Source organism: Mandrillus leucophaeus, unplaced genomic scaffold (assembly GCF_000951045.1).
Source record: "Mandrillus leucophaeus isolate KB7577 unplaced genomic scaffold, Mleu.le_1.0 Scaffold16, whole genome shotgun sequence".
Classification (NCBI taxonomy): domain Eukaryota; kingdom Metazoa; phylum Chordata; class Mammalia; order Primates; family Cercopithecidae; genus Mandrillus; species Mandrillus leucophaeus.
In genome coordinates, this window is record NW_012101587.1 from 3,444,745 (window position 1) to 3,468,147 (window position 23,403).

Consider the following 23,403-nt stretch of genomic DNA (forward strand, 5'->3'; position numbering starts at 1 on the left):
CTGCACCCCAGCCTGGGCCACAGAGCAAGACCCTGTCTCTTAAAAATAAAACCTTTGCTCTCTCATATATAGACATGGCTTAGGAGGTTCAGGAAGACAAGAGATTGCAATGCCTCAGACAATCCTCAATTTTTACAAAGAGTTTCTATAAACCCACCCAGGTGAAGTGCTTTTAACTTAAAAAGTATTTTCGGCCAGACGGGTTGGCTCACGCCTGTAATCCCAGCACTTTGAGAGGCCGAGGCGGGCGGATCACGAGGTCAGGAGATTGAGACCATCCTGGCTAACAAGGTGAAACCCCGTCTCTACGAAAAATACAAAAAATTAGCTGGGCATGGTGGCAGGCACCTGGTTCCAGCTACTTGGGAGGCCGAGGCAGGAGAATGGTGTGAACCCGGGAGGCGGAGCTTGCAGTGAGCCGAGATCACGCCACTGCACTCCAGCCTGGGGGACAGAGCGAGACTCCATCTCAAAAAAAAAAAAAAAAAAGTATTTTCAAGTAAGACTATATACAACAAATAACATACTACAGGATAATCACAAAACTCGTCTAAAATGCCATAAAATAAAGATGCCCTAAATCTCTACAATTTTTTAAAATAAATATACTTCAAGTATTATAATTTGGACATAAATACGTAATATACTTTGCTATGTGAAGACCAGAAATACGTTGCACACAGCTACTTGTATCAAATTTGATCCAAAAATATTAGACTTCAGAAACTTGGGAGTAGAGTACGGGGTAAGCTGAAGAACCAAGTAGCTCAGGAAAGCCCCTTGTTCTCACGAGTCTGTGTGGTAAACACAGGCACTCAAAATGTTCTATAGACCTTGAAATCTTTGTTTTGAGAAAACAGCCTGCAGTTCCCATTTCTGCCAAAAGTCTCCTGGTGGAAGGCTGAATCTGCCTTGTAGCAAGGACCTGGAGATTCCAAAGGACAGGAGGTAGGTGAAGCCCACGTGGGAGGGGCACAGAGACAGGGTGGAGGAAGTCAGCAACAGCTGCAAACATTATTCTGGCAGAACCTTGAGAAAAGGCAAATTCTGGCTTCAAGAAATACAATGCAATTCAAAAGACTGCAATTTCATACATAAAAAGTGCGTCTACTAAGAAAAAGATACGCATAATTTTTATTCCATTTATTCTTAACTATATTCACATCCTGTTCAAAGACCATACTTTCAAAATTTCTACACTAAAACTAATAGTAAATGTTTTATGACTTCCCAGGCCCAAATAAAATGATTGTTGGGGCCGGACATGCTGGCTCACGCCTGTAATCCCAACACTTTGGGAGGCCAAGGCAGGCGGATCACGAGGTCAGCAGATCAAGACCATCCTGGCTAACATGGTGAAACCCCTTCTCTACTAAAAATACAAAAAAAAACCCAACCAGCTGGGGGTGGTGTGCGCCTGTAGTCCCAGCTACTCAGGAGGCTGAGGCAGGAGAATGGCATGAACCCGGGAGGCGGAGCTTGCAGTGAGCTGAGATTGTACCACTGCACTCCAGCCTGGGTGAGAGCAAGAACCCGTCTCAAAAAAAAAATTAATAAATAAAAATAAAATAAAATAAAATGATTGTTGGGACCATAGCAATTGATATACAATCCCCTTGGAAAACTGTGTAATATGGTAAGAAATAGTTTCGAGGTTAGGAAGAGACAAATAAAACGTCTGTTGAAAATTGTTTTTTTGTTTTCTTTTTTGAGACGGAGTCTCGCTCTGTTGCCCAGGCTGGAGTGCAGTGGCCGGATCTCAGCTCACTGCAAGCTCTGCCTCTCGGGTTCACGCCATTCTCCTGCTTCAGCCTCCTGAGTAGCTGGGACTACAGGCGCCGCCACCACGCCCGGCTAATTTTTTGCATTTTTTAGTAGAGACGGGGTTTCACCGTGTTAGCCAGGATGGTCTCGATCTCCCGACCTCGTGATCTGCCTGTCTCAGCCTCCCAAAGTGCTGGGATTACAGGCTGGAGCCACTGTACCCGGCTGAAAACTGGATTTCAAGAACACAGTTACAAGTGTTTTAACCTAAAGGCTGAGTACATTAATAAAAGGGTTCCTCAACTTAATTTCTGAAATGCAAAATTAAAAAGCTATCTCAGGACGATAAAACAATTTTCACAGCCTCTATGTTGAAAATACTTAATATGTTGACCAAAAATGAGAAGGAATTAACTGAAATTGATAGATAAAACCCTAGGAGACATGAACTATATATTTAAAATTGAAAAATGATGTTGAGGCTGGGCACAGTGGTTCATGCCTGTAATTCCAGCACTTTGGGAGCCCGAGGTAGGTGGATGACCAGACTTCAGGAGTTTGAGACCAGCTGGCAACATGGTAAATACTCCCTCTCTGCGAAAAATACAAAAAGTAGCCAGGCTTGATGGCGAACGTCTATAATCCCAGCTACTAGGGAGGCTGAGGCAGGAGAATCGCTTGAACCCAGGAGGCAGAGGTTGCAGTGAGCCGAGATTGTGCCACTGCACTTCAGCCTGGGCAACAGAGGGAGGCTCCATCTCAAAAAAAAAAAGAAAGAAAGAAAAATGATGTTGATTTACTTATGAATTAAGACGTTTCCAGAAAAAGAGTTATCTTAAGAAGCAAGACGTTGCTCCTTAACAAACTCAAAACATAATAATTTCAGTGAGTCTCTTCTTCCAAACAGTGATATAACACAATATTAATTTGGTTCAGACACAAACTTAAAACAATAATTCAAATTAAAATATGACTGGAAAATTGTTTAAAAACAACAACATGGTTTTAGTTTCCACACTGAGCATAATTTTGAAACCCAATGGCGGTCTAGACTCTCGCTCTGCCTAGGGGCACACCTTTGTACAGGGAGCCGGTTCCCTTCGCTCTGGAGAAGCACCTTCCACCCTGACACCTTCCTGCCAGGACGTGGTGGCCTCCACTGTCCCCACTTAGCTTGCTTTCCTTCTGCTCAGAGTCAGCCCTTTCTGGGCAGTGTCCCAGGCCTCAAATAACACCTTTGGTCCATCATGCCTTCAAGTTCATTCAAATTTCTGGTCCCCAGAGTATCTGTTGTTCAGAAAGAGGTCTATTAAATTAATGCATCCTGGCTGGGCATGGTGGCTCATGCCTGTAATACCAGCACTTTGGAAGACAGTGGCAGAAGAACTGCTTGAGGCCAGTTTGAGACCATTCTGGGAAATATAGTGAGACTCTGTCTCTATTTTTTAAAAAGAGACAGAGTCTCTTTAATTAATGAATCCTTAAATAAGGGCTTTTAACTGAGAGGAGCCCCAGCTAGGCTGCAGGAGACTATGGACCCTGCTGGAACAGCATACCCACACCTGCACATATGCACACATGTCTCCACACACCTCCGTTGTGCAGGGCTCTCTGCAGCCACAGAGGTCATCAAATCCATTAGGGGACCAGTGATCAAAGAAAGATGTGATCAAATGAATGACCGCCTCTTCATGGAGATGGTCTTCTGGGGGATAGCTGCATTTTTTTTTTTTTTTTTTAACACAGAGTCTCGCTCTGTTACCCAGGCTGGAGTGCAATGGTGGTATGATCTCCACTCACTGCAACCTTCACCTCCCGGGTTCAAGTGATTCTCCTGCCTCAGCCTCCCAAGTAGCTGGGATTACAGGCGTGCACCACCACGCCTGGCTAATTTTTGTATTTTTACTAGAGACGGGCTTTCACCATGTTGGTCAGGCTGGTCTCGATCTCCTGACCACGTGATCCACCTGCCTCTGCCTCCCAAAGTGCTGGAATTTCAGGTATGAGCCACTGTGCCCAGCCCCAGCTGCATTTTTTTTAAAGGCAGCTAAAAGAAGGACTTGAGGTTTTTAGCAGGAGACATTCCTAATGCCTCCCAAGTCAGAATATGTATTCTCTGCCGCTCCTGCACAAACACACATACCAAAATACGCACAAAACTGCCTGCGTTTAACTGTTATCAAATCCAAGATCTAGAACAGTACTTTTCAGCTCTGTGTTTCTGCCCCCTAAGAAGACAGAGGGTAGGTCACTGTAAGAGTTCACTGTACACAGGGGATGCATATGTAGAATTCCAAGGCAGTTTACCCACACAGCCACCTCACACATAAAAATATGACCACTGTTCACTTTATTCACCCTTTCTGCTACCAAGAACTTTAAACTATCAAAATTAAACAAAAACGGATTGCACAATGAGCAGCTTTGTTTGCCTTAAGTAGAGACTAGTTTCAAAATCAGTTCAAGTTTTTACATAAATATTCTAAATAGAATAATAGCCGTCTACCACCCCCAAAAATAAGAAAGCCTATCTCAGAGTTGTGCGGAATAAATAAGACAATGTTTCCTGTAGCTACTGGGACAAGGGCCTGCCAATAACTTAGGACCAGGGCCATCTCTTTATTCAATGCCCTACCCATCACTCCATAATCCTGCTATTCCATGACTGTATTCAGGCCTGGTTTGTCATGACTTGGAACTAGATAAGCTACCTTAAAAATTGCTCTTCTACCCCAATCAGGCCCAGCAATCAGGCTAACCAGCTAAATCTTACTGGCAAAGTTCTTTTATGCCCCGCCTAGAGACCCTACATTAATCTATAGAAAATGTCTATTTACTGTATGCTGAGTTCCAACAAACTGACTGCACTTACAGCATTCCAGGGATTTAACTCAGATTGGCCTCTTATGACAAACTCTTCAGCAGTGTGCATTTAAAATCTCAGTTATCCATAAATCTTGATGATGTATTTCATATTAAAATGAGAGATATAACAGTTTCAGTTTCTGAGTACTTTCTAAAATAACTGAGCTAACCCCCAAGCTTTTTTTGTTTTTACATTTTGAATAAAAATCGTTCTAAAATATGGTTGATCTTCCTCACTCTGCTCTCAGTGTGCACCACCCTCAGAACCCTACTCCGTCATCCCCTATTCCTCCAAGACAACAGCCCTCTGGCCAGGCACGCACACCGCTCCCACACTCTCATCCTGAGACCAGATGCTGTCGTCACAAGTACACCTGGAACACCTGACAGGCATCAGGCCACTCCAAATTGCTATCACTTTAGGTCATCTCTAGTATCCTTTCTCTACTTTTCCTTTTTTTTTTTTTTTTTTTGAGATGGAGTCTCACTCTGTCACCCAGGCTGGAGTTGAGTGGTGCGATCTCCACTCACTGCAACCTCCGCCTCCCAAGTTCAAGCGATTCTCCTGCCTCAGTCTCTGGAGTAGCTGGGATTACAGGCCTGTGCCACCATGCCTGGCTAATTTTTGCATTTTTAGTAGAGACAGGGTTTCACCACATTGGTTAGGCTGGTCTCAAACTCCTGATGCTACCTTGGCCTCCCAAAGTGCTGGGATTACAGGCATGAGACACTGTGCCCGGCCTCTTCTTTAATTTAAAACTCCCTTCTACCCTGTGATGGGATTACAAGCGTGAGCCACTGCGCCTGGTCTCTTCTCTCTTCTTTACTTTTTCTTTTCTTTTTTTTTTTTTTTGAGACGCAGTCTCCCTCTGCAGCCCAGGCTGAAGTGCAGTGGCACAATCTTGGCTCGCTGCAACCTCCACTTCCCGGGTTCAAGTGATTCTCCTGCCTCAGCCTCCTGAGTAGCTGGGACTACAGGCACACGCCACCACACCGGGCTAATTTTTGTATTTTTAGTACAGACGGGGTTTCACCGTGTTAGTCAGAATGGTCCGGAACTCCTGACCTTGTGATCTGCCCACTTCTGCCTCCCACAGTGCTGGGATTATAGGAGTGAGCCACTCTGCCTGGCCTCTTCTTTTATTTAAAAGTCCCTTCTACTTTCTTCCCTGTTTCTACTGCTTCTCCCACATTTGTCAGCATTCAGGTTTTAACACAGTTGGACTTTATCAGGTAAAACTCTGAAGTGTTTGGATCCTGGAACCCTTTCTGCTTCACAAAGCCTGGCATGTAATGTGTACCTAACAAATACACATTAAATATTTGGAGATAGATTGGCGCTAATGGCTTTTTTTTTTTAACCTCTTCCCAGTTGTCTGAAGTTCCCAAAACCAATTTATCTGATTCTCACCTTTCAGTCTTACTGGCTCATGCCCTCCACCTCAAAACTGCCTACATTAGAATGAATTTTTCCAGCTTGTTAAGTACCTTTTGACTCTTCTTATTTTATACACACATACCTGGGCCACGTGGTGTTCCCAGGAGCTGGCTGAAATAAGTCTGCATTATTTTCTTTGTAGAGTCCCTCAGAAAGCCAAATGCTCAGACTGGGTAACAGCACCAGCCACAGGCACCTGCTTTCTTCCAAGAAGGAGCACTCACCTGTCACTCAAAAGCACCTGCACTGAGAAGTAGGGAGAACCAGAGAAGACCCCTGCCCTTTCTGAATTTTACCAATTATCTATTCAAATGTATGTACTCATAAGTGGGTACTCAAATGGAAATGAAATGTAACTCATATGGAAAATTCATCCCTAACCTGTATTCAACAGGAAAAGTAAGATGTTTTGAATAGCATCACTTCTTTTTTTTTGGAGACAGAGTTTCACTCTTGTTGCCCAGGCTGGAGTCTGGAGTGCAACGGCGCGCAATCTCTACTCACCGCAACCTCCGACTCCCAGGTTCAACCAATTCTCCTGCCTCAGCCTCCCGAGTAGCTGGGATTACAGGCATGCGCCACCACACCTGGCTAATTTTGTATTTTTAGTACAGATGGGGTTTCTCTATGTTGATCAGGCTGGTCTCGAACTCCCGACCTCAGGTGATCCGCCGACCTCAGCCTCCCAAAATACTGGGATTACAGGCGTGAGCCACTGCACCCGGCCTGTATCCCTCATTTTTTAAAAAAACATCAACTCCCTTTGAAATACTTGCTTTACTACCTATAAATTTGTATTTCTAAAGAAAGACTACAAACTTGGGTAGATGTGTGTTCAGGCACTACACACACAGTACCCAAATTGAACAAAACCACAGCATATTAAATAACAACAAAGTAACACCTCAAGTGTCTATAGTCTCACTTTAACCAGAACTCTAAGAATTCTAGGCTCAGGACCTGAAAGTAGCAGGGCCTTTCTAAAAATGATCCAGCAGCATATGGCAAAGTAGAGTGCTTCCGTTGACAATGTAAAAAACTAATTTTCTATATACAGCATAATTTATTGTTTTGTTTGCTGTCATTATTCTGTTTTCACCTCTACAAACATACAATTTGTGTGAACATCAAAACAATACACATATTAACTTTTAGATCAAGTAGAGCTAAAAAGCGCCACAGAGAACTGTGGAGGGCCCATTCTGAGATTCTGTCCCCATTTTCAATAAAACATGCATCTTGAAAGGTGGGTATCTGTACATCAAAATACGGATACACGGCAGAGACTGGGAAGACACTAATGAATACAGCACTTGGAGTCAGACGACTTGAGGGTGAGTCTCATTCCTGCCAAGTTATGAGTTGTGAGTCTCCAGCAAGTCGAATAAACTCTCTCAGCCTGATTCTTCACCCAAAGATAAGGATAATGATTTCTGTCCTACCTACTCACAGGGTTGTTAAGATCCAAGTTATATCATAAATGTGAAATAACTTTTAAAATACTTTTGAAGGTGCACACCCATCAGATGGCTACAGTTAAAAAGACAGACACTACCACAGATCGATGAGGAGATGAAGTAACTGGAAATCTCATATACTGCCAGAGAGCATGAAAATTGCTATAGCCACTCTTGAAAACTATTTAGCAGCATCAACTGAAGCTAAATACATGCATAACTTATAATCCAGCAGTTCCACTCCTAGGTACATCTCCAACAGAAATGTGTGTGTGCACTGAAAAGCCATGTTTAAAACATTCACAGTAGCCCAGTTTATAACAGCAGCAACAAAAAACAACACAAACGCCCTCCAACAACAGAATGGGCAAACATGCTGCAGCAGATTTTATGATGGAATACTAACAAACAGTGAGAACGAGCAAACTTCTGCTCTACACAAAAACATGGATGAATCTCACATTTTTACCAAAAGAAGCCAGATGTAAGAAAACAATCTGTATGGTTTCATTCTATTTCAAAAGTTCAACAAATAGGCAAAACTAACCTATGTTGTTAGAAATCAGGAAAGTGGCTAGTCGCAATGAGGAGGGTCCTTACTGGGATGGAGCACAATTAAGATTTCTTAGGGTGCCACTGTCTTCTTTCTTTTTTTTTCTTTTTTTTTTTTTTTTTTTAAGATGGAGTCTCACTCTGTCACCCAGGCTGGAGTGCAGTGATGCGATCTCAGCTCACTGCAAGCTCCGCCTCCCGGGTTCACGCCATTCTCCTGCCTCAGCCTCCCGAGTAGCTGGGACTACAGACGCCGCCACCTCGCCCGGCTAATTTTTTGTATTTTTAGTAGAGACGGGGTTTCACTGTGTCAGCCAGGAGGGTCTCGATCTCCTGACCTCATGATCTGCCGTCTCGGCCTCCCAAAGAGCTGGGATTACAGGTGTGAGCCACCGCACCCGGCCAGGTGCCACTGTCTTCTTTCTTAATCTAGGTGCTGACTATGTAAGTGAGTTCTCTTTGTGAAAAATTCATTGAACCAACCACAATTTCTGTTCTTCTCTGTGTGTTACATATCAATATAGTTTACTCAAAAGTAAAGTGCTATAATACATAACTTTCTTTTCTCTTCCTGTCTTTTCCTCTAGATTGGGGGTCAAGTAACTATGGCCTAGCCTTTTTGGTACACAAAGGTTTGCTGAAACTCAGGCATATAGCAGATCTGAGTGGTTACAACAGAGGCCGTACAACCTACAAAGCCTAAAACATTTACCATCTGACCCTTGACAGAAAGAATACTTGCCAACTCCTGCACTAAACTGTAAACTGTGACTCCATCTGGAATCATAGCCATCACGACTGCAATCCCTGAAATTTCCACGGCTTTCCACAGGTCACAGCACTCCTCCCACCACAGTGAAGTCCCTGAGTGATAAAGGCATTAAAGGTTTATATGCACTATGCATTATTTTCCACAGTAAAAAACTCTAATGTTTACTTAACCACAATCTCCCTAAAGCTGATAAGGCCCTTTGTCTTAGTCATGGGAAAGACCGGTTGTTCTCCTAAATAATAATTTTATGAAAATTAACACAATAAAGACAGTTGTCTCTTTCTCACTTCTGTGCCCAAGACCAATGTACTTCACTCCACGTTTTTAACCCATCCACTGAATGTTCTCTGCCAAGCATTTTCAAGCTGGTAAGTGTGATGATGATGAGTATTTGAGCCTAGTTTGCTGCCCAATGATGCAAAAGTATATATTTTCTAAAAATGTGCAGTGTCTTCTAAGTATGACATGTATCACCAGCAATTTGTGAGGTGACATTAAGTGACACACAAATAACTAATTCTAATGGCTATCTATTCATTTTAATGTGTCTTGACATAAAGTATCATTGACACATCAAAACAGTATGATATATTGGCAAAAGGACAGAGACACTAGTGAGAGTTCAGAAGTAAACACATATATTTATCATCCATTGATTTTTGACAAGAATGCCAGTACCATTCAATGAGGCAAGAACAGTCTCTTCAATAAATAGTTCTAGCCGAAGTGGATATACACAGGTTAAAAAATGAATTCAAAGCCGGGCGCGGTGGCTCAAGCCTGTAATCCCAGCACTTTGGGAAGCTGAGGCGGGTGGATCAACTGACATCAGGAGTTCAAGACCAGCCTGGCCAACATGGTGAAACCCTGTCTCTACTAAAATAACCAAAAATTAGCCGGGCATGGTGGCACACATTTATAATCCCAGCTACTCAGAAGGCTGAGGCAGGAGAATTGCTTGAACCCAGGAGGCAGAGGTTGCAGTGAGCCGAGATTCCACCACTGCACTCCAGCCTGGGCAACAAGAGTGAAACTCTGTCTCAAAAAACTTTAAAAAAAGAAAATAAAAAAAAGAATTCAGACCTTCACCTCATACCATATACAAAAAATTAAATCAGATCAAAGACTTCAATTTAAGGACTAAAACTATAAATCTCCTAGAAGAAAAACATAAGGGACAAGCTTCATGACTATGGATTTGGCAACAGTATCTTAAATTTGACACGAAAAGCTACAAATAACCAAAGGAAAAAAACATAAATGGCACTCTATTAAAATTCAAAACTTTTGTGAAGGCTGGGCACGGTGGCTCATGCCTGTAATCCCAGCACTTTGAGAGGCTGAGGGTGACGGATCACTTGAGGCCAGGAGTTCGAGACCAGCCTGGCCAACATGGCAAAACCCCATCCCTACTAAAAATACAAAAATTAGCCAGGGGTGGTGGCACATGCTTGTAATCCCAGCTACTCCAGAGGCTGAGGCAGGAGAATCGCTTGAACCTGGAAGACAGAGGTTGCTGTGAGCCGAGACTGCAGCACTGCACTCCAGCCTGGGCATCAGAGCAAGACTGTGTCTCAAAAAAACAAATAAATAAATGAAAATAAAACCTTTGTGCATCAAAGGGCACTAGCAAGAAGGAGAAAAGCGTCACGCATGGTGGCTCACATCTGCAGTCCCAGCTACTTGGGAGGCTAAGGCAGGAGGATAATTTGAGGCCAGGAGTTTAAGGTCAACATAGCAAGATCCTGTCTTTAAAAAATAAAACATAAAAATTTAGCCAGGCATGGTGGTGGGCACCTGTAGTCCCAGTTACTTGGGAAATTGAGGCAGGAGAATCACTTGCGCCCAGGAGTTTGGGGCTGCAATGAGCTATGCTCGCACCACTGCACTCCAGCCTGGACAACTGAAAGAGTGAGATCCTGCCTCAAAGAAAAAAAATTATAAAGACTGTACAGGCCAGGCGTGGTGGCTCACGCCTGTAATCCCAGCACTTTGGGAGGCCAGGGTGGGTGGATCACAAGGTCAGAAGTTCGAGACCAGCCTGGTCAACATGGTGAAACCCTGTCTCTACTAAAAATACAAAAATTAGCTGGGCGTGGTGGTGGGCGCCTGTAATCCCAGCTACTCAGGAGGCTGAGGCAGGAGAATCGCTAGACCCTGGAAGACAGGTTGCTGTGAGCTGAGACTGCACCACTGCACTCCAGCCTGGGCAACAGAGCAAGACTTCGTCTCAAAAAAACAAAACAAAACAAAACAAAAAAAAACGTATAAATAGCAGGCTAATGAATGGCGAGGTATAAATGGCACTTAAAAATACTTTATTGAGCCAAAAGAAGGCAAGAAAGAAAGGGGAATATAAAATGATGAATCAAGTAGAAAACTACGACTCAAAACAGCCTTAAATGTACTTAAAATCAGCATATCAATTAAAGATAAAGATCATCAGGCCGTACTTAGAAAAGTTAACTATAGGCTGCTTGCAAGAGATGTAACTTACATATAAGGATAGAAAGACAAAGTAAAAGAATTGAAAAAGAAATACCATTAGAACTCTAACCAAAGCAGTCATGATGTACGTGTACCAATATCGAACAAAGGAGGCTTTAAGGCAAAAATCATTACTAGATATAAAGTATGACTTATTTCATAATGATAAAAGGCTTACTATACTAGGAAAATATAAGATCTTTAAATTTGTATGGTTAAAAATGTAGCTCAAGATACAAAGATTGACGGAATATAAGAATAGACAAATTCACAATCATAGGAGAATTTAATATTTAATACACTTTTCTGAGTAACTGACAGAAAAAAAAAGATACATGTTCTTATCAACTGCACATGGAACATTTACCAAATAAAACCACATAACATGAAAAGACCCAAGAAGGTTTCAAATAATTAAGTAATTCAAGGTAAGTTCTCTGACAACAATTCAAGTAAACTAGAAATCAATAACAATCAAGGTAATTTTAAAATTAGGCCACATCTTTTTCAATAACTTATGAGAAATCACAATAGAAATCAGAAAATAATCTTGAATTTAGTGAAGACAAGAATAAACCATATCAAAACTTGGTGGATGCAGTTAAAACTGTAGAAATGCCAATAGCCTTAATACCTACAACCTTAAATGTATATATCAGAAAATAAGAAAGGCTGATAATTAGTTAAGTACCCATATCAAGAAGATGAGAAGAAAAATAAATAAGTAAAGTAAAATAAAATAAAATGTAGGTACAGAACTGGAAGCGGTGTGTATGTAGTTTTCTTCCCTTTTGTGGCCATGACTGAAGTGGGAACAGCCAAAATGAAGTTCAATCCCTTTGTGACTTCTGACCAAAGTAAAAACCACAAAAGGCATTTCAATGCACCTTCCCACATTCACAGGAAGATTTTTGTCTTCCCTTCTTTTCAAAGAACTGAGAGACAAGTACAATGTTCAATCAATGCCCATCGGAAAGGATGATGTTCAGGTTATACAAGGACACTATAAAGGTCAGCAAACTGGCAAAGTAGTCCAGGTTTACAGGAAGAAATATGTCCTCTACACTGAACGGGTGCAGCGGGAAAAGGCTAATGGCACAACTGTGCGTGTAGGCATTCACCCCAGCAAGGTGGTTCTCACTAGGCCAAAACTGGACACAGATCGCAAAAAGATCCTTGTACGGAAGGCCACATCTCGCCAAGTAGAAAAGTAAAAGGGCAAATATAAGGAAGAAACAATTGAGTAGATGCAGGAACAAAGTAGTCTCATACACAAACTTTCATTAAAACCTGAAATGAAAAAAAAAAAAAACAAAACAAAAAACCCTAAGGAAAGTAGAAGGAGCAAAATGATAAAGGGAAGAAACTACTGGTATGTAAAACAAACATCTATTAATCAAATTGACAGTCCAAACTTGGTTCTTTAAGAAGATTGTTAAAATTGATAAACCCTGTCATGACTAAGAAAAAAATAAGAAAAAGCACAATCTCCATCATCAGAGAAAAGAGGAGGGCCATCACTACAGAGCCTACAGTCATAAAAAGATAATGAGAGATACTTATGAATAATGTTCTGTTAATAAATTGTAAAATATTAGATGGGTCTTACAAACAAAACTTACCAAAACTGACACAAAGTAAAATTTTAAACTTCAGTTGTCTCATATATACTCAAGAAATTGAATCTGCAATTTAAAATTTTCCCCAAAGGGCCTAGGCATGGTGGCTTATGCCTGTAATCCCAGCACTTTGGGAGGCCAAGGTGAGAGGACTGCATGAGCCCAGGAGTTTTCAAGACAAGCCTAGACAACATGACAAGACCTCATGTCTATTTTTTTACATTATTTTAAAAATTAAAAACATAAAATTTCTCCAAAGAAATCTCAAAGACCAGATGATTCTAACAGGGAATTCTACCAAAGATTTAAAAACAATATAATGCCAACCTTATTATAAACTCTTACAGAGAAAAGAAAATAAAGGAAGACTTTCCAACCTATTTTATGAAGCCAGCAAAATACTGATATCAAAACTTGAGAATGGCAACATAAAAAAATAAAACTGTAGTCCAATGTGGCTCATAAACACAGATATAGAAAGCATAAAGTATGTACAAATCAAATCCAGATATACAAAAAAGAATAACATCACAACAAGTTTGCTTGTATCCCAGGGATACAAGTTTGACTTACCATTAGAAAAATCAACATTTTCCACCCTATCAACAAAATATAAGAGAAAAACCACACGATCACCACAATAAATACAAAACAAACATGATAAAATTCAAGACCCATTCATGATTTAAAAACACTTAGCAAAACAGAAATAAAACTTATGTAATCTGATAATATCTACCCCTACCCCCCGCCAAAAAAGCCCACAACAAGCACCCTAGTTAATAATATAATTTTCCTCCTGCAGTTAGGAACAAGACAAGAATGTCCCTTATTCACCACATTCATTCACCATTATAGAAGAGATCCTAGCCAGTACAATGAGCCAGAAAAAATAGTAACAAAAGTGATAAAAATTAGAAATGAAGAAATAAAACTGTCAATATTTACAAATGTGATTATAGAAAAAATTCCAAAAGAGTCTACAAACTATCACAAATAATAAATATGTAAAAGACTTTGGATATAATATCAATTTTTAAAATCCAATTGTATTTCTATAAACAAGCAACATACAGAAAATGAAATTTTTAAAATACCATCAACAATAGTTTCAGGAAATATCAAATATCTAGGAGTAAATTTAACAATATTTGTGTAAGTCCTCTATCTTGAAGTCCCAAAACATGACTGAGAGACGGTAACAAGGAAAGAAATGATTGGAGAGATTGTGTTTAGATTCAAAGACGCAAGACTGTAAAGACATTAGCTCCACCCACATTATCTATATAGTCAATATAATGTGATCAAGATCCCAGCAAGCTTTTTTTATGAAAATTTATATGCTTATTCAAAAAGCTACATGAAATTGAATAGTACCAACAATTGTCAAGATGATCACAAAAATTAAAAACTAAATGGAGGACTTATATTTCCCATACTAGATACCAAGACTCAGAATAGCATAATTAAGACAGCGTGAAATTGACTAGCCAGGAACAAAAAAAAAAACAATGGAAAAGAATCAAGTACAGAACAATTCTTCGCCTGATTTGCAACCGCGTAAAAAGACAAAAATGGTATTTCCAACAAATACTGCAGATTAACTGGATAACTATACGTAAAAAAAAAAAAAAATTCCTGTCCTTTCCCTCTTCAAATCACATTCAGATGAAGTGTCAATCTAAGGTGAGACATATGGCTGGGCACAGCAGTTCACACCTGTAATTTCAGCACTTTGGGAGGCCAAGGTGGGTGGACCACTTGAGGCCAGGAGTTGGAGGTCAGCCTGGCCAACATGGTGAAACCCCATCTCTACTGAAAATACAAAAAATTAGCCAAATGTAGGGGTACGCACCTGTAATCTGAGCTACTGAGGAGGTTGAGGTACAAGAATCACTTGAACCCAGGAAGCAGAGGTTGCAGTGAGCCAAGAAAGAGTGAATAGGATACTACAAAAAACTCATCCAGAGTATACAAAGAACTCCTATATAGCAGTAATGAAATGGCATACAGCCCTTCACCAAAGATACACAGATGGCAAATAAGCCTATGAGAAGATGCTCAACATCATGTGTTGAAAATTAAACACATGATGGAAATTGCAAATCAAAATGAGATATCCAGTACACTCCTAACAGAATGGCTAAAATCAAAAAAAATAATTAATCCGAAATGCTGATTAGGATGTACAACAGAAAGTCTCATTCATTCCTGGTGAGAATACAAAACGGTACAACCACTTTGGAAAACAGCTTGGCAGCCTGTTAGAAAAAACTACATAGTTTTCTCATAGAATTCAGCAGTCACAGTCCCCGAGATTTACCCCAGTGACTTGAGAACTTACATCCAACACTAACCAGCACACAAATATTTATAGCAACTTTACTCATACTGCTAAAAACTGGAAGCAACCAAGATGTTCTTCAAAATGTAAATGGATAAATGTGATACATCCATACAGTGGAATATTATTCAGCAACAAAATGAAATACCTATCAAGCCTTGAAAAGACATGGTGGAATGCAAATGAATGTTGCTTACTCAAAACCAATCTGAAAGGTTGCATACTGAACGCTTCCAACTATGTGACATTCTGGGGAAGGCAAAACTATAAGGACAATAAAAATATCAGTGCTTGCCATTGATCGGGGAAGGGATGGATGAATAGATGGAGCAAAGGGCAGTGAAACTATTCTGTATGACACTGTACGGCAGATATGCATTTGTCCAACCCATGGAATGCACAACACAGAAAATATATCCTAATGCAAACGATGGGCTTTAGTTAATAACAATGTATCAACATTGGCTAAACTTATTACACTAATGCAAGATGTTACTAATACGAGAAACTGTGAGGAGAGACAGAAGGTGTCTCCATACTATCTGCTCCATATTATCTGCTCAATTTTGGGTAAGCATGAAACTGCTCTAGAAAAGAAAGCATTAATTTTAAAATATGTATGTCCCAGTAGAAAAACAGGTCAAGGTCTTCAACAGAGCTTAGCAAAAGAGAATAGCTGACAAACATAAAAACTGTATTAGCATAGAACTCAAAATAAAAATCAAAATGAGATACCATTATACATACCAAAACAGCTAGGCAATAAAGGGACAGGCCAAACTTGTCCAATCCACAGTCCACATGCAGCCCAGGATGGCTTTGAATACGGCCCAATACAAATTCATAAACTTGCCTAAAACATTATGAGATTTTTTTGCAATTTTTTTTTTTAACCTCACCAGCTACCATTAGTGTTAGCATAGTCTATGTATGGCCCAAGACAGTTCTTCCAATGTGGCCCAGGGAAGTCAAAAGACTGAATCCCCGCGAGAGGCGATACTAAGTGCTACTGAGCCTGCCGAACAAATGCTCGCACGCCCCCTGCTGGTAGGAGAGGAAGTCGGGACTGTCACTGGGAGACTGGCTGGCTGTATCCACTATGGCCCAGAAATACATAAAAGTTTGTAGCAACACTTATTCAAAAGAGCCAAAAACTGGAAATAACCCAACTATCAAGAGGAGAAGAGTAATTTATGGCAGGTTCATATAATGGAATACTATATACCTATCAAAAAAACACAGTTCTGCCGCATAGCAACAGGAATAATCTCATAAAAATAAATATTGAATGAATCAAGCCAGAAAAAATACGGGTTCATACTATAAATTCAATTTACTTCAAAAACAGCTAAAGCTGGCCGGGCGCACTGGCTCACACCTGTAATCTCAGCACTTTGGGAGGCCAAGGTGGGTGGATCACGAGGTCAGGAGATCAAGACTAGCCTGGCCAATAGGGTGAAACCCCGTCTCTACTAACATACAAAAAACTAGCCAGGCGTGGTGGCGCGTGCCTGTAATCCCAGCTACTCAGGAGGCTGAGGCAGGAGAATCACGTGAACCCAGGAGACAGAGGTTGCATTGAGTGGAAATCGCACCACAGAACTCCAGCCTGGCGACAGGGTGAGACTCCATCTCAAAAAAGAAAAACTGAAACAAAAACAGGTGAAGCTAACATGTGGTATCAGAAGCCAGGACAGTGCGGGGAGGACCAGTGACTGCGAGGGGCACAAATGCTCTGGCTGCTGGCTCCACAGGAAAACTCATGAAGCTCCTCACCTACAACTTGTGCACTTTCCTGGGCAGATGTTTTTTGCGAATAAAATAGTTACTTAAATGTAACAACAAACAGGTTTCAAATAAATATACACATTTCTGGCTTCTCTTAGCAATCATAAGCTGGCTGAGCGCAATGGCTCATGCCTGTAATCCCAACACTTTGGGAGGCTGAGGCAGGGGATCGCTTGAGTCCAGGAAGTTGAGACCAGCTTGAGCAACATGGCGAAACCCCGTTTCTACAAAAAATACAAAAATTAGCCAGGCATGGTGGCGCAAGGGTATAGTCCCCGCTACTCAGGAGGCTGAAGTGGGAGGATGGCTTGAGTCCGGGAGGCAGAGATTACAGTGAGCTGAGATCATGGTACTGCACTCCAGCCTGGGCGCAAAGCGAGACTCCGTCAAAAAAAATAAAAAAATAAAAAAATCCTCCCCCAGGAGATTCCATAATGCTGAGCTGCCAAGGGTGAGAACCATGTTGCAGGCCTTGCCATGATACTTCATGTGAAGAAAAGTTCTATGACAAAAAATAGCTTGAAAAACACTGCTACTTTCTTGAAAGCAGAGACACACTATCTCTGTACACACAGACAACGTAAAGGCATGAAATATAAAAAGCATTCCAAAAGTATGGAATTGACTTTATCTAATAAGGAATTATGGTTTACACTAAAGCTTTTCCCAAGCTCGTTTTGTATGAAAGACCAAGGTTTCGAACCCATGTGATATCACTACTTAATGCCAGGATTATAAAATATTTAGAGGTTATCTAATCACACTTCCTTCAAAATACTAAATACTCCACGGTGGCTCACACATGTAATCCTAACACTTTGGGAGGCCAAGGCAGGCAGATTGTCTCAGCTCAGAAGTTCAAGACCAGCCTGGGCAACATGGTGAAACCCTGTCTCTCCTAAAATACAAAAAATTAGCTGGGCATGATGGCATGTGCCTGTGGTCTCAGCAACTCGGGAGGCTGAGACTGAAGAATTGTTTGAACCCGGGAGGCGGAGGTTGCAGTGAGCCCAGATCACGCCACTGCACACCAGCCTGGGCAACAGAGTGAGACTCCGTCTCCAAAATAAATAAATACTCCAAATTTCTGCCTATCTAAAAAGTTCAATTATGGAGAGTGGAGGTTTCATTCTTGGATAGATACCTGATGTTGTTAGAAAGTTACTATTTTAAGCAGAAGCTGTCTCCCTGAAGCAAGTAAGTACTCCACTGTTACCATAAGCCTAAGGGTATTACAGCTCTGGCTACCTCCTGCCTCTTAAAAAAATAAAGTTTGGTGGGACAGGTGGCTCACACCTGTAATCACAGCACTTTTGGAGGCCAAGGCAGGTGGATCACAGAAGTTCAAGAACAGCCTGGCCAACATGGTGAAACCCCATCTCTACTAAAAATACAAAAAATTAGCCAGTCGTGGTGGCATGCGCCTGTAATCCCAACTACTCGGGAGGCTGAGGTGGGAGAATCACTTGAACCTGGGAGGCGGAGGTTGCAGTGAACCAAGATTGTGCCACTGCACTCCAGCCTGGGCAACAGAACAAGACCCTGTCTCAAAGAAAAAAAAAGGTAAAGTCCTACTACCCCTAGCTTACGCTGGTGGTGCCCTCCCCTTGGGCTCTTGAATTCATCGAAGAAAATTGAAAATTCCTGAACTGGTAACCTAATCAGGAAAAGACTTGTTTATCCATTGGGCTTATGGTCTGCCTGTCTCCACTCTCTGGAAATGAACTAAGTATTACAAATATCCCTCCAAAAGGAAAAAGAAACAGCAGGAGGCCAACTAAAGGCACAAGCTAAAAAGAAAAATTTTGCACCATTCCATTGGAAAAAACAGATGGAAGTCATACAAGATTCCAAAATGTGGTTTCCCTCAAGGTCACATTATTGCTAAAATAATTACGATAAAGAAAAAAAGCATATCTCACTCATCCTTCTACCCCCAGGATAGTGCCAGGGACACAGCAAGTGCTGAATGAATGCTGCCCATCAATGCCGGTGAGACTCACTTCTCACGTCCTGACTACTTCAACTAATCTTCTTTCAGTGGGCCTCTTCTTATTCATTTCTTTAGATTTCAATTTTAACATCATTTTCTCCAGGAAGCCTAGACTTCAAGTGCCCGATCTGTCACCATGAACCATTATAAGGATACCTAGGATCATGTCTCTTTTCAGCTTTGTGTTCCTAGACCCTAGCACAGGGCTCACTTACCACAGGAAGTGCTTTAAAAATAGTTGTGGAGCCGGGCACAGTGGTTCGTACCTGTAATCCCCGCATTTTGGGAGGCCACGGTGGGGGATCACGAGGTCAGGAGTTCGAGACCATCCTGGCTAACGTGGTGAAACCCCGTCTCTACTAAAAATCCAAAAAAATTAGCTGGACATGGCGGCATGCACCTGTAGTCCCATCTACTCGGGAGGCTGAGGCAGGAGAACCACTTGAACCCGGGAGGCAGAGGTTGCAGTGAGCCAAGATTGTGCCACTGCACTCCAGCCTGGGCAGTAAGAGCAAAACTCTGTCTCAACAACAACAACAAAAAGTTGTTGAATACAGGAATTAATGCACATGCAGGGCTTTATATTTATCAAAGCAGAACACTAAAATGCACGCTTTTTTTTTTTTCTTTTTTTAGACTGAGTCTCCCTCCGTCACCCAGGCTGCAGTGCAGTGGCGCAGTCTCAGCTCACTGCAACCTCCATCTCCTGGGCTCAAGTGATTCTCATGCCTCAGCACTCCCAAGTAGCTGGCATTACAGGCGCCAGCCACCATGCCTGGCTAATTTTGGTATTTTTTCTTTAGTACAGATGGGGTTTCACCATGTGGGCCAGACTGGTCTCGAACTCCTGGCCTCAAGTGATCTGCCCACCTCAGCCTTCCAAAGTGCTGGGATTACAGGTGTGAGCCACCGTGACAGGCCTAAAATTCATGCTTTGGATTCAAATGGAGATCCAGTTCCCAACTGCCACTCAGAAACTGGGTGGACTTTCCAAACCAGGTTTCCAGGTTGGGTGCGGTGTCTCATACCTATAAACCCAGCACTTTAGTAGGCCGAGGCGGGCAGATCATTTGAGGCCAGGAGTTTGAGATCAGCCTGATCAACATGGTGAAACCCTGCCTCTACTAAAAATACAAAAGAAAAAAGAAAAAAAAAAAAAAAAGCCAGCCACGGTGGCTCACGCCCGTAATACCAGCTACTCAGGAGGCCGAGACAGGAGAATTGCTTGAACCCAGGAGACAGAGGTTGCAATGAGCTGAGATGGCGCCACTGCACTCCAGTCTGGGCAATAGAGACTCCAATTCAAAAAGAAAAAAAAATCAGGTATCCGCTCTGAGCTTAATTCCCCGATCTGTAAAAATCCCTACATCCGTTGCAGTTTTCTTAGGAATAAAATTCATAATAAGGCGACAGAGAAAATAAAACCACCTCACTTATGAGAAACATGATTAACACAGTAACTGATAGAGCAACGTTCCTCATTTTGGTTTCAGGTCCCTTTTATACATTCTTAAATGCAGCCCTCAGCTGGAAGCAGTGGCTCATGCCTGTAATCGCAAAACTCTGGGAGGCTGAGGTGGGACGATCACTTGAGCCTAGGAGTTCAAGACCAGCCTGGGCAACATTGTGAGACCCCATCTCTATTTAAAACAAAACAAAACAAAAAAGAGGCCCTCAAAGTCTTTTAGTTTATGTAAGTTATATCTATTGATGTTTGTCCTATTATAAATTAAAACTAATCAATTTTTAAAATATTTCTCCATTTAAAATGTCTACTACGTTAACATATTTTTACGAAAAATACATCTTCCCCAAAAATAGAAAGAATGGTTTTCATTTTTACAAATCTTTGTAATGTCTCGATTAATAGAAGACAGCTAGATTGTCATATCTATTCTGCATTTTCTCTGGTGCAACCTGTTCCTTTTGACTGTGATATATAAAGGTAATGCAGCCTCACTCTTAGGTACCGCCACCACCACCTAGATTTGTGCTACGATGTCAGCAGTTGTGCCAAAAATTGCTTTTGTACAATTAGTGCAAAAATTAACGGAGTGAAAAAGCCTAATCGTCTTAGTCTCACTATGGTATTTACCTTACAGAATCCTGAAAACATCTCGGGGAACCCCCATGGGTCCAGGAACCACAGTTTGAGAACCACTTTGCTACAGGAGGACTGGTGTTAAGAAGGGAAAGGCTACTTTTAAGCAGGTTTGAGGAAGGCCTCTCTGAAGACACTAAAGCACCTGGAGCCACAGATTAGCAAAAGGTGTTTCTCAGACTAGGAAATGACAAATGCCCTGAGACAAAAACTAATGTGGCATCAAGGAAAACAGAAGACTGCATGCCAGAGCAAGGAAAGAGAGAAGAGCCAGACAAGGCCCGATCAAGGAAAGAGAGAAGAGCCAGACAAGGCCTGATCAGCAGGATCCTGGAGGAGTGTGGGTTTCTGGTAAAGGGATGAGGAAGCCAATGCAGGGTTTTAATCAGGGTGTGGCCATCTGATTTACATTTAACAAGATCATCCACGCTGCCAAGTGACCGATTTATTTATAGGAGCCCAGGACTAGCAGGGCCCAGGAAGAGGGCTGCAGCCCTCCAGCCCGGAGAGGGCGGCTGGGCCAGGGAGCGCCTCTGGAGATGGAAAGAGGAGGGCCCACTGGAAATCCATTCCCGAGGTAGAAGCTGCAAGACTAAATCAGGAAGTGTGTTGGGGGATAAAAGAAATGGAATAATTCTTGAGGCCTGAGGGTGAAACGCCAGGTGGAGAGGGATACCATCAGTGAGATGTGGATACTGGGGGAATGGGTGCCCCACCTGTGGCCATGGAAATTTTACATTCTTTCTCTGCGCTAAGCCTTCTTCCAAGTAACTGAGACACCGCACCTTACATTATTTTTGGCAGACAGCACATTAACAAAACAAAACAAAAAAATTAAACTAACCAAATAAGGTCAAGGCCAAAACTCAACAGTGGGAGAGGCAACAAAGACTTCCTTCCAGACACCATCAACCATTAATCGAAATTCTGAGCACTGCTGTTACCCAACTACATACAAATCTGCATACCCGGGTCATGGTGCAGCCAACATCTCTCCCGCAGCCCACAAAGGCCCATCAGGTGTGCGAACGCTCGCTGAAACGCCTGTTGGCCACCAACGTTTCCCTAATGTGCATGTGTGTTAACTCTACCAAGTGCAATCACGACAAGAACTCCTGGTTTGGTGTGCCCCATGGAGTAAGTTTACATTGATTCCTACCCATTACCTCTTTCTTCCTAAACACAAAATTAGCATAACCCTTGTAGTTTCCAAGCCCGACCTTTCTCTGGGGCATCTGTGTTCTTTGGTCACAAGCTCTTTAATGAGCCTCAGTTTACTCATCCCCAAGAAAAGGGGAACACTTGAGTCACTAAGCTAACCAGTCACATAAAAATAATGGAAGTCAAGGCCTAACACACCAACTCCCATACGGAGTCCTAGGCGCCCACTCCCCCTTAGAGCCCCTTCAGAACCTTTTCCAAACGCGGAGCGCCGCTCCAGCTGCACGGGTGACCAGGCCCAGGAACCGGGCCTGCCGGGGGAAGACTCGCGTCCAAGGCCGCACGGGAACCACAACGCCCGCGAGAAAAGGCGCGGCGCCCCCCTACCCCACTGCCCTCGACCTGGGAACCGCCGCACCGGCGAGCGCGCCCCGTTCCCCCTGCGCCGTGAAGTCCGCTCCTCAAGCTCCGGGCTGGGGCGGAAAGCAGCCCAATTGCTGACCGCTGGAAGGGCCAAGGTTTGGGGGTGGCCGGTTGTGTGTTTGCCTGCTTTTAAATTCTGGGCCTTTCTTCCTTGGAAAACAAAATCCGAGTTATTTTATGACTTTAGCAAAGTACCATGGAGCATAAATTATTGGGGAAAACACTTCCTGACGCCTACTGTGTGCACGATCTAGCGCTCCCCACATAACACTGACGCCTACTGTATGCACGACCCACAGCGCTCTCCAGAAGCTCCAGGTTCAATCTCCCCGGATCACAACGGCGCCTACTGTTTGCACGACCCACAGCACTCTCCAAACGCCCAGGGTTCCAGCTCCCCGGATCACAATGACGCCTACTGTATGCACTACCCACAGCGTCTCCAAAGGCTCAGGGTTCAAGTTCCCGGATCACAATGGCGCCTACTGTATGCACGACCCACAGCGCTCCCCAGATAACATTGGAGCCTACTGTGTGCACGACCCTGCGCTTCCCAGACAACGCTGGCGCCTACTGTGTGCACGACCCCGCGCTCCACAGTCTCCCTGTGGGCCGAGCCCAACGTCCCCGGGGCAGCCG

At 42.6% G+C, this 23,403-nt stretch overlaps 1 protein-coding gene across 1 annotated transcript in view; it reads right to left on the minus strand.

The window, feature by feature from the left end:
- Positions 1-22,395, minus strand: part of ZNF236 (zinc finger protein 236) — a 151,290-nt gene extending 128,895 nt beyond the window's left edge. The window contains exon 1 of the mRNA XM_011975878.1: positions 22,149-22,395. Coding sequence (XP_011831268.1) covers positions 22,149-22,197 — 49 coding nt within the window. The 5' untranslated portion in view covers positions 22,198-22,395. The remainder of the gene's footprint in view (positions 1-22,148) is intronic.
- Positions 22,396-23,403: the final 1,008 nt, after the last annotated feature.